This window comes from Tachypleus tridentatus, chromosome 2, assembly GCF_004210375.1.
Source record: "Tachypleus tridentatus isolate NWPU-2018 chromosome 2, ASM421037v1, whole genome shotgun sequence".
NCBI classification, from domain to species: domain Eukaryota; kingdom Metazoa; phylum Arthropoda; class Merostomata; order Xiphosura; family Limulidae; genus Tachypleus; species Tachypleus tridentatus.
Genome location: NC_134826.1, coordinates 96,076,212 through 96,092,158, shown reverse-complemented (window position 1 = coordinate 96,092,158; position 15,947 = coordinate 96,076,212). Strand labels below are relative to the sequence as shown.

The 15,947-nt window shown below is 33.4% G+C and overlaps 1 protein-coding gene across 4 annotated transcripts in view; it reads left to right on the top strand.

Moving 5' to 3' along the window:
- LOC143244620 (transforming acidic coiled-coil-containing protein 3-like) overlaps positions 1-15,947 on the top strand; it is a 102,252-nt gene that overhangs the window by 47,403 nt on the left and 38,902 nt on the right. For all 4 annotated transcript variants that reach the window (XM_076489637.1, XM_076489638.1, XM_076489639.1 and 1 more), the window contains exons 7-10: positions 2,829-2,958; positions 9,058-9,114; positions 11,962-12,134; positions 12,957-13,068. In XM_076489637.1, the coding sequence (XP_076345752.1) occupies positions 2,829-2,958; positions 9,058-9,114; positions 11,962-12,134; positions 12,957-13,068 (472 nt within the window). The remainder of the gene's footprint in view (positions 1-2,828; positions 2,959-9,057; positions 9,115-11,961; positions 12,135-12,956; positions 13,069-15,947) is intronic.

The following is a 15,947-nucleotide window of genomic DNA, read 5'->3' as shown; positions in this document are numbered from 1 at the left end:
TTACTGAAAGTTTTTGTATATTGATAAATCTCAGTTGAGACTGTCAGTGATCTTATTTGTAGTGAGATGGAGACATAGTGAGATGGTGTTCTTTCACAGGCTCTGAGGCTGCTGTTGAGGGTGATCTACATTTTGAAGAGAATTTAGATTCACTTTTTCATACATCTTCTTTTAGTCTGTTGGCTTTTCAGTCACCTTGTGGGTCAATGGTGAGATAACGGAGTTGCAATGCTAGAATTTGTGGTTCAATTCCCTGTAGTGGACACAATGGATAGCCCCAATAATACTTTACTCTAAAAAAACAAAATTACATGGCCAAATACTCTTTAAATGATATAAAAGTAAAAGGTCACTTTGGGATAAGCTGTATTTGAGTTGTTTCCTTCAATTAGCACTTCAAGAGTGTGATATTTTAAGTCTTTCTCCAGTTGCTTCTGAGCCTGCACCATATTTGATGGCTGAAATGTCTGGGAGGAGATATTTAATTTTTCTCTTCATCCATATACATTGTAATTTGTGAAGGAAGGTGTACTTTTCAGTTATGTAAATGTACTTTTATGCCTTATCAGACACGATTTTTGTTACTTTGTAATTTAGTCTACAGTCGCTAGGTAGAAGCATTTCCTGACTTTTAAAAAAATGCATCTGCTTCTTGAATTTTGGGGTTCTAAGGTGTAGTTTGTAGTTAACCTGAATAAACCTATGTTCCCTGATGGGACAGGAAAAGTCTACAGAGTTACAATTCTAAAATCCAATGTTTTGTTTTCCTTTCACTTTACTTTATTGGAAAACTCTTGGAAACACAAATTTTAGTGATGACAAGCTGTAACCATTGTTAGCATGCATATTGGTTCAGTGGTTAGCTTCTACATTCATTTCTGTTGCTTTTAGCATCTTGAATTTTATTGGTTCCTACAGGGGGGGTTTAGTTCCACCCCTTTTTGTGGGTTTTTGATCACCTGACTTCAGTTCCTGGGTACACTGGTACCCAGAATAGATTCTGTCCATACCATAAAGTTCTGCTGCTTGGTTGTATTGTCACCAATGGTGTTGGTGATTATCGTATGCCTTTAGGTTCTGTGGGAGCTTAGCTCTGAGAACTTCTGAACATTTAGTAACCTTAATCATCAATCTAGAAGCACTGTAGGTCCTTGAGTCAAAATTAGTCATTCAGTTTGTATCTTCACCACTATTATTCATCCAATTTATAGGGTTTCCATCTCCCATAGATCCTTAGTTTCATTGATCTTTGGGTAATCAGTCATTCTAGTTCTTCCAAACTTTTATTCCCATCAGTTGTTTGGCCTAAGGCAGTGGGAGATTGGTGCTTACTCCTCTGTCTTTTCTGTCTATATTCGTGCCTAGATTTCAAAAGATCCATAAGATACTTATTTCTCAATCTGAATTGATCTTTTTTGGTGGGATTGTGGACATCCAAGTTTGAGGTAGTTGACTCTTCCTGGCACATTACCATAGTGGTGGTGTTCCACCATTGTCAGTAATTTAATGCACAAGAGTGGGTGTACTACAGCTCTGGGCTTTTACCCTCAGACCAGTATCAGCTATACATGGGTTCTACCAAGTCGTATAAGTTTTTTTCTTGTCATCTCCATCCATTCCATTGCACACTACACACACCATTACATTAATGACTGGCTGCTGCTGGCACCATCTCATCAATAGCCAGAACACCAAATTACTGATTCTACTTTCAGAAATGGCAAGGTAGGCTTTGCTCTTGAGATGAAACATTTATTCCAGTACAATTTTTATTTTTTGTCTCATCTATCAGTCATGCTTGACTGACTCCTATTTGGCTCCATGTTATTGAAAAGGAAGCCCAAGTCTTGCTTTTCTCTCTTCCTTCCACTGTACAGATTATTCTTCCTCTCTTGAGAATGTTGGCATCACTCAAATTCCTCATGCCTTCGAGATGAGAGTACATTAGATACATTTAATGATTTTTATGCAACCAAGGGATCATAAACATTGATTTACTGGATTTCCCAGTTTCCTTAGTCAGTATCATTCTTCAATCTCAAGGGGTTGTTAAGTTGGAACACTATGAAGATATAGGTTCCTCTACTGCTATCTTGTTCAAATATCCATTGCTTGATGAATACCTTGCTTAAGGGATGAAGTCATATACCAACAGTCAGGAATTACAAGGTCTATGCATGTATGATGAGGCTTCCTTTCACTGTTTTAGTCATTTTTGCTCTTCAAAGGGCAATGCCTCATGGTCTAGGCGTATTAAGGGGAAAATCATAAGACTTCACTTTAACAATTCCATGGTGGTGTCTTTTGTGTTTCAAGGAGGCACTTGGTCTTGAGCTTCTTGTCATTAATAGTGTATGTTCCTAGTGTAAAACTTTATTATGTTGTGAAGTCAAAATGCCTTACAAAGTTATGATAAAAATGTTATGTGAGCATAAGACGTAAAAGCTTTCATTAGGTCTTAGGCGTGTGTCATGTGCTAGTGAAAGTATGCATTTGTTATCTCATTGCTATTTTTGAATACTTGGATAGAGTACTTTGTTGAAAGGCCAGTGTAGCTGCCATTTCAAAATATGTTGTAGCATCGACTATACTTAATTCTTCACTATATGCATTGTGTACAACAGTCTTGAATGCTGTCCTTTCCTGAAAACTTGAAACACTAGTGGTGATTATGATAATTGCTACCACAAGCTTAACTATACAACAGTTTTGTCCAGTGTATTTGGAGGGAGAGATATTAATGTTTGTTTTTATAAGTTTAAGAAACTTATTATCATTATGTCATTAATTAGTACTTGCTGTTGAATAAATTTAATCTTTGTTTCTAGACAAATGGACAACATGATAAAGGTACAGAACCAGGAATGCTCTTCTCAGGATACTTCATCCTTGAGGCAGAATGTACTACCTGTTGATGTTTGTAAACTAATTGATTTTAGCTCACCTTCTAAGAACCAGGTAACTGGCAATATACATTTTCTTTGAAGGTTACATATACAGCATTTTTGATAGATACATAATTTGTGAGGAATTGCACATCTGTTCCTTGTATTTATAAATCTGATTATGTGTTCTGTCAAAATGTACCCACAACAAAAGAAAAAGTGTTTGAAAGTTACTATTTTCAAAAGCAGAGGAACATTTTATTTTCCTTTTATAGTGCAATTAGTTTAGAAAGCAATATCATTGAACATAAAATATGTTGCATTGCTATATGTGTACCATTATTGTCTTCCACATATATTCAAATATATTTGATACATGATTGTAGGATTTGGTAAAAATTACAAGTTATTCATTCAACAAATAATCTTAATATTTTTTTACCCTTATAGTTTTCATGCTATAACTTTATGACATATTACAAGTTTTCAGTAATGGTTTCATAGACAAAAAACTCAGAAGTTGTAATGAAATATGTTCTCTAAAATTTTTTTCCTGAATAATTAAAGTCAAAGTTTTTGACTGTTTTTAGTGCAAAGTGATATTTTTACCTTAAGGTCAAAAATACTTTCCTTGATGTGAAAAATCTCAAGTTTCATTTGTGTAATCTGTAAAACACCCTAACTAAATTTCAAACACTTGTTTCAGTGAATCTTTGTATTTTGTCTATCCTACCTCTGTACAAGATCACTCAATTTGATCAACTTTGTAACCACCAAACAAAATTCAAAAGAAATATGTATTTTCACCTTTTCTTTTTTTCTTTTTGGAATGACTTTAGAGTGTAACATGAAACTACATATGTTTATCCTAAATAGCTTTAAACTTGTAATAATATATATGTTTCTAATTAACTTTGTATTGTTTTAATTCTCTCTGAGTTGTGTCAAACTATTATTCCCACCACTCAACAAACATGTTGCATGTTCTTCATGACCTTACCTCATGCCACTCGGTGTGGATTCCTGTATGTAGTGAGGAGTACTCCCAGAGAAGGTTCTGTTTTTTCAGTTTACCTCCTCTGGGATCTAAACATCCACCTACATGGTTGCTGTGCATAGCGACCCGTGAAGGGGAAGAGAGGATCCTGGTGGTTGAGGGGTCCATCCCTAACACACAACTTTGGCCTTGAATTCCTGTAGATGGATAGCCTCAGGGTAGTCCCCCTAGGCTCAATCAGCTGGTCCACTTAGGCCAGGGTAAATCAAGTATCGGTGTTGAATGTTCTCACCAGGGGTGATGAACATTGTATTTGATGCTGGTGTTCGGGTATAGTGCTTACAAAACCTTGGCATTGCTGTATTGTCCTTGTTTGGCACTGTTATGTGTCCCCCTCAAGTCTTACGAGTGCAATCTGGAACCACATTGTGTTAACTGTAGTGGCCTACATCCATCTTACTCTAATTCTTGTCCTAAATGGGTAGAAGAGAAAGAAGTGCAATGCTTGAAAACTGTTAATAATATCTACCCAGAAGCTTGGAAATTATTTTTCCCAACTCCATCTCAGACATATGCTACTGCAATCCATCCCATTGCTGCAGTGGAAGTGCAAACAGATCTTTCTGTACCTCCAACAGAATTGTTTGCAAAACATCTTAAGAATCTTTTGTCCTTTGCAATTAAAAAGTTGATGCATCTATGTCTGCTTCCATCTCTATCCCTACCACTCCTTCTAGTGACTGCCCAGTTCCACTTCCTACAGGTTCAAATGTTTCCTTGGCTCCATTCTCCTCTGCAGCCTTGAGAAGTAAATAGACCATTCGTTCACATCCTCAGTCTTTGAAATTTCTGTCCACAAACAGAGACCTGCCTCCTAACCCAGGGCAGAATCCATGGAAGTTGACAAATCTTCGTCCAATAAAGAAAAAACGTGGTCACAAACAGGTCTCCCCGCCACATTCTCCTCCACATAAATAGAAATGGCCACTCTGATTCACTGGAACTGTTGAGGTTTTTGATCAAATATAGATCACATTAAGGATTTGATTTATTCTTACCATCCCATGTTTCTCTCCTTACAGGAAACGTTTCTGAAACCTGCTGATACAGTGACTCTACTGCAATTTTTGTTGTACAGAAATGACAGGTTGTGTGATGGATGAATGCATAGTGGGTGGCATTGCTGGTTGATCAGTGTGTGCCCACCCTGTCTTTGTCACTTGGTAACCCTTGGAGGCTGTAGTCATCTGTGTTTATTTGGGTTATACCATCACTATTTGTTGTCTCTTCTTGGCTCCTGAAGAGATCTATAATCAGTCAGATCTTGATGCCCTCATTGAGCAATTACCATCCCTCTTTTTACTATTGGGGGATTTTAATGGACATAATTCCCTCAGAGGTGGTGCTAGTATTAATTTAATGCTGACATAATTATCCATCCCTCATTTTAATGGACATAATTCCCTCAGAGGTGGTGCTAGTATTAATGGGAAGGGTTGTGCTATAGAGCATATGCTGTTGGACCACAATCTCTCTCTCTTCAATACTGGTTCTTATACCTATTTTCAAGCACCTAGTTAGTCTTTTACTCCTATAGATCTTTCTTTCTGCTCCCCTTCACTTTTCACTTACTTTTCTTGGAGGGTCGACAGTAATCCATGGGGCAGTGATAATTTTCCTGTCATTTTGAGACAGACTAGCCATGGTCAATGCCACCAACCCATGTGCCTCGATGGAAGTTGGACCAGGCTAACTGGCCTTCTTTCACTACTCTCTCAGAACTTGATCTTTTCACCCACTTGTAGGTTCCAAAGACAGGGCTTCACCATGGGCCACCTGATTTCATTTGAAACATCATGCAGGGAAGCCTTTCTCAAGTGACAACATCTGATATCTGTATTTTTTTACCTTGAGAAAGCTTATGACACAACGTAGAGATATGGCATTTTGCGAGACCTACTCTTGTATGGGTTACATGACAGCTTACCAATTTTTATTAAACACATTTTAATGAACCAGTGATTTCAGGTCTGACACTTTCCCATTCTTTCCCACAGGAACTTTGAGTCCCTCAGAGCTGTGTCTTGATTGTCACACTTTTCATTTTAAAGATAATTACCATCAGTGTACAACTGTCTCCTCCAGTTGCAAATAGTTTCTTTGTCAACGACTTCCACATCTCATGTCAGTCATCAAACATGAAATATATTGAGGGTCAGCTACAGATAACCCTTAATCATTTAATGAAGTGGACCACAGCAAATGGTTTTAACCTTTCTCTCTCCAAAACTATTTGCATGCACTTTTGCTGTCAGCGAGATATTCGTCCTGATCCTCAACTTCATATTGGTGAAGTTGTGCTTCCCGTGGTCCCTGAGACAAAGTTCTTGGGGTTTATCTTTGATTGTAACCTGACCTTTATTCTACATATCCAGGAGCTATGTGTCAAGTGTACAAGGTCATACTCTTCCTCCTCTTGGGGGGCAGATCAATTTTCCATGCTAAAAATCTATTGTGCCCTTATTCGACCAAAACTGGACTATGAGTTTCTGGTCTATGACTCTGCCAGGACCTTAGTCCTGATCCTGAACTTCATATTGGTGAAGTTCACAGGAGCCTTTCGCACTTCTCCAGTCCAGAGTTTGTACATGGAGTCCCATGAACCCCCTCTATACCTTTGTCATTTGCAACTGTCTTTAATGTATGCTTCAAAACCTTGATCTTTACCACAGTATCCCACATGGGGTTGTGTTTTCCTTCCTCAGTTGGCCACATTTTTTCACAATAGACAGTCTGCTATTTTTCCTTTTAGCCTTCATATCCACTTGCAGTTGTATGAATTGGGTCTATCGTTAGACGACATAGCAGTATTCACAGATCAGCCCATTCCACCATGGCTGTTTACTATCCTTCAATGTGATCATTCTTTGAGTCACCTGAAAAAGGAGGATACTCCTGATTGGAACTATTGCCTTCTATTTGTTGAACATCTTTTGAACCATCCTTCCATTCCCATTTATACAGATGGTTTGAAATCAGGCAACTCTGTGGGTTCTACCATGGTTTACTTTGATTTAGTTGTTGCACATAGAATTCCCTCTACCGTTTTTATGTCCAGTGCCAAATTTTATGCCATTTTTCTTGGTCTGAATTACATAGAAGCTATGCAATATACAAACCATATCATTTTTACAGATTCACTTAGCTCTCTCTTAGCCCTGAAATTGTTTCATGTCAGTTCTCACCCTATTCATTTTGATATTCAAAACCAACTGGCCCATTTTTCTGTCATCTACTTCTATCCAGTTTTTCTGGATACCGGGCTTTGTTGGTATTCATGGAAACGAGCTCACTGACATTGCAACTTAGTCAATCTCCTCTGGTACTATCACTGCTGTGCCTGTCCCATACATGAACTATGGTCCTGTATTTAAAGCTCAGCTCTATGCCAATTGGTAGTCACTTTGGAGTGAACAACATGACAATAAGCTTTTCCAAATCAAGCCTTCTATTGCTCTTTGGCTTTCTAGCTTCTGTAAGTATCGTAAGAAGGAAGTTGTTCTGTTGGTCACAGTTTTTATACTCACCACTTTCTTTTATCTGGTACTGATGCACAAGGGTGTGGTCTGTGTGGCACTCAAGTCACAAGTTTTATTTTCATTCCATCATTACAATTGAGAGCGACAACACCATTTTAAACACATTTTTATGGTACGTTCACCTTTGACATTGGCCAATGTCATTGGTGTGGGTGATAATGTCTAACTCAGTTGTATTTTTAAATTTTTGAGGGCCATTGGTCTTTTAAACTCTAAGATTTTAATTCAAAAATTGGACTATGTTCTGTTTTAGCATGATTCCTTTTTACATATTTTACTGATTTTAATTTTTACTTTTTTTATTGGCTCTTTAGCACAGATAGCCCAGTTCCTTAGTGCCAATAAACACTAAACAACCCACGAACCAACCAATTCTACCTCATGAGTAATTTTTATTATTATTTTACCTGATATAACACATTTAACGTAATTAGTTTTCAATTTTTACATTTTAATTACTTTTATAATAATAAGTAAAGAATACACATGAAAAACAAGAAATGTGATAATTTATGTGGGTCATTGTTTTGGCTGCAGATTGTCGATGAAGCTTAACCATGCATTTTTAACACTAGTGGTACTACTGCTCTAAATTATTTTCTATTCAATTAAATAATGCACAAAAAAACACAATTTTTCTGGTTTTCTAGTTCATGTGTTTCACATAGAAATAAAGTTTGAACTGGAAGCAATATAAATAATTTAATCAGTCAACAAAGAATTCCTTTTTTCATCATGAAATTCTCACAAAAAGAAACAGTTTTGTTATTAATAAATATTTTTCTCAGGTTAACCATTTGATATATACAAAGAAAGATCAATGTTGATATTGAAGTGAAATTTTAGGAATTGCAAAAAATTAATTATTTTTCTGTAATATATTCTTGAAAGTAGACATTTTGATGCATGTGTAATGTTTTATACAGTTTACTGTTCAGAAAATAGTGTTACAGAGATCTTTGGATTATATGTATATAGACAGATAGATTAATTATTTATATTAATTCAGTGAATAAACATTAAATCTTGCAGCAGTGAAATATAAATCTGATTTTCAGTGTTTTCTAAAAATTTTTAGAAATTGCAGTGAAACATTTCTTCTTTCAATCAACTTTAGCTGACTACATCTATTTTTTTAAAATTGTACAGAAGTTGCTGCTTTTGCATCGACTGACTCTTCTTTCTGTATTTAGTAAATTTGTTAGACAGTGAGGGAGGCAATCATTAAACTACTGAACAACTATTTTGCTGTTATTACAGGAAACAAATTTTAGATAATTTTTTTACAATTTGTTTTTTCTGAGAGTGTTAGGGTCAGTTTGATATTGACCAATTTTTCACTTTATGTAAATTATAAAAAAAAATTTCAAAATGTTTTTTCATGTTTATTTTCAATTGAGGTGAAGCATCTTTTTACTAGTCTTATGGCCATGAAATGAGGTTAATAGTAAATGGCTTATATGGAAAAGACAGTTTGAAAGGTAGTTGTGGGTACAAGTTGGTAATTAAATATTTTTTGTGCATTATAGCTAACTTTCATTCTTTGTTTCTTTATTATTTGGGAAAATCACCACAGATGAGCAAATATGAAGGAGGGGGAGGAATGTTTTCAGGATACAGTCAGCCAAAACAAGTATGTAGTCTAAAGTATGTTCTAAAAGCATCAATGAGTGTATATATGTATAATAATGTACTTATTATTGTTTATTGTAAAATTGTAATATATCTTATATGTGTGTTTTACCTAAATATACATTTGTAATGCACAATAACAATAGAAAATTAATTGAAAAGAAGAAATTTAAAAGATGGACGTCAGAGCTGGGCTATTTAATCAATTTATGTACAAGAAGTGATAACATGAATTAGTGTCACCATTTAAACTAACTGGATAATTGAAATTATAATTAAATTAATTACTGTCATGAAAGTAATAAATTAATCAAAATGTTGCCATTATGTTTGTTTAAGTGCAAAACTACATAATGCCACTGGAGGAATCAAAAACCAAAAGTTATCATTATAAGTTGTACTTTTAATTGTTCATCTTTGGGCCAGCATGGCCTTAATGGTTGGGGGAGGGTGAACTTCATGGTTGGAAGGTTTCAGGTTCAATTACAGTTACTGCTAAGCTTGCTTATTCTGTCCTTGTTGTAGAAAGCTAAGTCTGTCTGTTACTGTCACTGATTATGTACTGCTGACTGTTAGAATGGCAACTTGCTACCACTACCAACAATTTCTATATTTAAGTGTTAAATAAAATGCTGTTTATTGTACATTGTAATATATTTAAAATGCATGATTTCAGAAATTACTGTATTTTTTTAATGTCATATAAGCAGGTATGGATCTATGGAAAAAATTAATAAAAATAAAAATGAGATCCCCTCATCCTACTGTATATTATAATAAAAAAAAGCATTATGTGTCAACATTTGTATTTGATTGAGCTTTTAATTACTATATAAAACATTTTTTGAGGTTTTCTTAAGATAGCTGGAGTCTACAGCAATCCAGTCAAGATGTCATCATATAGATGATTATGTCTAAGCTATTGAAGCAATATAGACATCAAATATGTTCATGGTAATTTTTTTTTCTTTTCAGGTACTTATAGTTTGTTTCTACTTTAAAGAGATTTGTTTTCATCAAATTTAGTATTGTTTGGGTTACCTACAGCTTTTATAACATAAACTTGAGTTTAGAATAAGTTTTCTTTATTTGAAAAATCTCATGTTAAAGGAGTTTGTCATATTGGTGATTTCAGAAGTAAGTGAATATCCAACTGGTATATCTATACAAGTATGGAGTCAGAAAAATAATTAAAACAGACATCCTTTTTGTCAGTTTATTTTCTAACAACTTAATTTTGACTAAAAACTGTAAAATGTTTGTCCTTAATGTATACATATTCTTAATAATTACATGTGCTAGGTGGCTCAGCAGAAAGACTCAGTTTAATTGCAGTTGACAGAGAACAGATAGCTCGTTGTAGCTCTGTACTTAATAACAAACATATCAATCACATTATTCAAAATAAAGATATGAGCTTTGAAATTGCTGGATTATATAACCCAAATGAGCTAATCACTTACAGAATATATTGGTATTTTTTAGACTTTGTTTTGCACATTTAAATTACTCTAGGACTGTACGATAAATATTGAATAATCCAAAATAACAATATTATTTTAGTGAAAGTATCCTTTTATCTAAAAATGTATATCAGGATGGCTGGTATGGGTATTAACACTTTCACCAAATTAAAGCAGAGAACAGTGTTTCAACCTTCTTAGGTCATCTTCAGATTAACTGCAGCCTTTCCAAAAGGAGACAGCTAAAACACTGGATAGACACCACAGTCAGCAACATGTGTCTAAAATTGGCATATTTTATTTTTACTGTAAATTTTATTCCCAAACTATAAATTTTGGAAATTTATTTGTAAAGCTATAGTTGTAGTTTGTATTTTAATACTGCTATTCTATGTGAGAATATAATAATTTTTCTGGAAGTGTGGTTGATGCAGGTTACATTCTCAAATGAACTGTACACCTCTGTGCAGCTCAGCTTAGTAATAATCTCTCTTATATTTGCTTAAATTTGATTTAGCAAATTGGAGAGATGTAGACTATGTTGCTAATCTAGAATTTTTTTGAAATTTCTATTGTTGGTTGCTGGAAGGAAGTTAAATGGAAAAGCTTTCTTATTTTTACACCAGGAGAAGAAAACTTATTTCTTTGAACGTTAGGATAAGGTTATATTTTTATCCATGTTTATTTAGCAAGCATTAAAATTTAAAAAAATTCTTTCATTACAAGTTCTGGTTATGAAATGTTTATAAATATGTTACATAATTGAAGTTTAATATAATTTGATGTGCATGCCTTTAATTTCTGGAACTTGCTTAAACTTTTAGGAAAGCATTTGTTTCATATATAGAAAGTGAGTTTAGCTTGGAGGGAGTTAAGGAACTAGTTAGTTAGTGAGAAATCGTAACATAAGTTAGTTAGTGTATCTAACAGTATCAATGAATTACTTATTTCAGTAATATAAATATCGTATTTGAGTTTCAATGAAGAAATAAAAGTATAAATTAATAAATGGCATTTTGTTGGAAAGTTTATTTGTGAAACTAGGCCTGTTGGTGAACGTTGTCTGTACTAACTATAGAATTTGAAGATAAAAGAAATATAACATTTTTGTTATTATTAAATTGATTGAAGTTTGTTTGTTTTTTTCTGAGAAAGCTCAAAAGAATCCAACCCGCAATAAAAACCATAACAACAATATTTTTATTTGGAAACACTTTTAAGTTTTCTCTAAATAGTGAACAGTATTTCTATTTGTGTGCAAATTATTTAATACAGGAGTACGTCATTTTGATATTTTTAAGGTGTAAGTTATTTCTTAGATACCTATAGAAACATGTAAACTATTAAGTCTTGTGAGTTTGGTAACAGTTGGTGAATCTGTACAGATAATTACAGAAGAGGAAGTTAATGGAGCATTGAAAATTCAGGAGTTACTTTATCATGAGAAATTTATGAAAAAAGACCAAGAATGGAAAAAACACTTTAAAAGTTTAGAAAAAGAAAATAATTGTTTGGAGAAGCAACTGATTGCTGTAAGAGATGTTTTGAATATCAACAAGTAAGTTCAGTTTATTTTTTGTTTATTTTTCAAAAAATTCGTTTTGTTTGGAACTTTGAAGCAGAATGTGTATGATTATCACTTCTTCCTACTTCAATAAAGCTTCAGTTTTTTCACATTTTTTACTTTAACCTGAACATGCTCATTCTCTTTGTGACATTTTGGATAGAATAATTATGTTGGTTGGTGCTTTATAACTGGTTTCAGATAGAAATTCTATCTTCTTTGTTTTTTTTAACTGGAAGTATACTAGTGGTATGAAGCATCTTTTAAGACTTGCTCCAAGCTTTTTAGTAACAAACTTTTCAGTCATGGAAATATCTTAACAGAGTAAAAAGAGTTGTCTATTTAATAACAGAAGAAGACTTGAATAATCTTTAAACATCAGTATAAAATAGATTTGTGGTTGACTGTTGCTTTCAAAGTGTAAGATTGATAATAAAACTTTGAAAGTGTTTCAATCTTATTTTAGCGTTAACTATCACAGAAAGGAAGCTGTTATGAACAACTTTGTTTTTTAATTGTTTTGACTGTGCATTTATACACAATTGATAAGTGTTAAAATACATTTAAATCACAGAATCTTCACATTTATGTTTAGATAGAAAACAGGTATTTTCTAGTACTTAGAGAAAGGTGAATATAGTCTATTGTGTATTCACTTGGAAAAGGCTAGTTAAATCATACGTTATTTTTGTATTTCATGTCACTAAATTCATTATACCTGGTTACCTTTCCTAAGTAAGTTTCTTTAAAGACAAGTGTAAATTAGTCATAAAATAATTGAAGTTCTAAAAGTTGAATGAGCCTTTTTTTCTGTAGAATTATTGCTTCTGAGCTCATTGTTCTTACAACAACGTTTCTGAAACAAAAAGAAGATGAACACCATCAGCTAAATGAAACTAGTAAAAAATGTATAAAAGAGCGTGACCAGGTAAGGTTTATCGGACACTTTTTTTTAGAATGTGCCAAATGAACATGCTTTATCTTTTAATGTTTTATTTTCTTGACAAAGGCTGGGTATGATGTTGTGATTAGCATGCTCAGACAGTGAATTTGAAAGTTTATGGTTCACAATTTGTTGTCACAAAAATGTGCTGTGCTCTCTGAAACATGAGAGTTCAATAAGATTGATAATCAAATTCCACTATTCATTACCTAAGAAGAGTTAGTGTTGGGTGCTGTTTGCTAGTTACCATCCTTGTGGCTTGTAAGATTCACATTAACCCTAGCATGTCAATGTAGATCACTATTTCCTTATACCAACTGGTGTTAATGATTGAAAATTTAACACTGGCATTTTATGGGTAAGGATGGTTACCTACAGATAACTTTATGTAGCTTTGCATGGAAATTGTGAAGCAAAATTCAAGACTAGTGATATATTAGCAATGTTTTTTATGTAATACGTGCACAGGGTATATTTCAATATTTGTGAATATAGAAAGAAGAGTAAGTTTTTGTTTTCTTACTAGACATGTATTGGTTTGGGTTCTTTCATTTGAAAGCTATAAAAAGTTCATACAGTGTATAGTTTAATAGTATTGTAAAGACTCATTTAACCCTCTGCATATGGATTAGTCAATATGTGCATATTATATCCTAAAGAATTACATTCAAAATTTAATTGAACAACTTTATTATTGGTCTTTGTCAGTAAACTTGGCATTATAATTAAATATTTGAAATTATTTGAGATTTACTTTTTTAATTTCAATGATAAATATTGAAATAAATTTTGTATCTCTATTTCTGTCGTGTGATCACTCTTGTCTGCATGTGCTGAGTATCCAAACATTTAGAAACATAAACTACAGATAGTAACACTAACAGGCCAGCACATAAGATTTGAACCTCCTGTCTTCTTGATATTCTGAGGTAGCAGTAAATTGGTCTAACCAACCAGCTGCTTATATATTCAATACAACACCTACAAAGCTAGGATTGCTCATGACTGCAAACTACCTGTGATCTTAAGCCACTGTGATTGAAGAGCAAGGTATGGTAGCCAGACCATTACATGGTTCCAAGAAAAATAATAGGCTAGTGGATTTATATCTTGTGTGCATCAGAGAAAGAAAACTTGTTCACTTCACTGATGCTATGCATCCAGACATTAGTACAGAAATTTTGATAAGTTTACATATTTACTAAGGGGAAACTAAAACATTGTACATTTCTGGACCACACATTTCCTACACCTTTCCTTCCAGGTTGATACAGATGTCTTTCATTATGAAACTTCTAAAAAAGAATCTTTAATCATGCATTTCTCTGGAAATCAAAATAACTTGTAATACCACTATAACTATTTATCCAACAATGGTACATGTACAAAACAAAAACAGTTTCACTAACACATCATAGAAATCACCTAACCCCTTCAGGAGGTGGTAGTCTATTATACTATTTCACAAAAATATGATCTAATCAAAAACATCTTTGGTATGAAAAAAAGGTGTGGCCAAAAAAAGGATTCAGTGTGCTACATAAAAGAATGAAATCAGAATTGATGGCTAAAACTGGTAGTTTCATTTATAAGGATTTTTATAGCAAATATTATTTCATAAATTAGCTAGGAAACATATTTCATTTTAACCATCATCATGGGTGAACAAAAAATATGGCCTAGATAACTAATGAATGGATATTTGCATTAAGATTCTTATCAATGCTATAAGTATAGTAACCAAGTTGGCTGCTAATTTTGATTTAATTCTCTTAAATTGCATAGTCAGTACCTTTTTGTTCCTTTTTTTTTAATATCTAAGGTGTTTTTTATTAGATATCATGACTTTCTACCAGTGCACATCAACAAACCACATTATATAAGAAAGTGATAGATAGTAATTAACACCAGCTTTAGGATTCAATCCTATTATTTGAAACAGATCTGTACATTACAGAATCAATCAGATTATTTAGAATATATGATGGTGGTTTTTCTTCTCTAAAAAAGCATTAATAACTTTCTTTATAATAATACCACAGAATCTAGATCAACAGTTTTGTGTCATCACCCACATGCATTCAGTACAGGTGTACCAAGAATTGTTATTTACACTAATTGCTTAAGCTAATATTGTGTGATGATAAACATGCTTTAATTAGAAGAATTTCATAAAATTTACAAATTTGTGCTTTAAAATTGGTTCTGAATAATAATTGTCCACCCATAAGATTCACTTGAAAACTTGAGCAAGAAATTGATAATCTAGTTTGCTTGACCTAACCAATAGTTATGTATCTACGTGTCCTTTCACCTTATTGTTTGGCTGTTCTAAATCAGTTGTCATAAATCTGAATGAAAAAAACAACTAAAAATGGAACCACATTTACTCTTAGGTGAAGCTGTAGTAAACATATGAGAGCTCACTGGACTTTTTGTATAGATGTGCACAAAAAGTTTGGTCATATTTGAGTGGTATTTGTTTAATCACTTTTCACATGTGGCTTATATTTAGACCAAACCTGGCTTCTAATTTTGGATTATGAAAGAATCTATAAGTGTATCAAGTTTTTTAAAACTCTTAAAAGTTAATTAGGCCTTTCTATCAATTAAATCTCTTCGTTGCTTGGCCTAACCAGTACTTATGTATTTTATCTGTAGTTTTGCTGCTCTGAATCAACTTCTTTCATCCAAATAACAAAAACCTAAAAGTGGTGAAGCTGTAGTAAAAAGTTCAGACCAAAAACTCCTGTGAAATTTTGCATAGACTTTGTATAGAATGTCAATTTCCACATTCCCTGACTTTGGAGCTATAGGAGGGACTACTACTGATGGTGTTGAAGAGAATGCCTAGATGCTCTTGA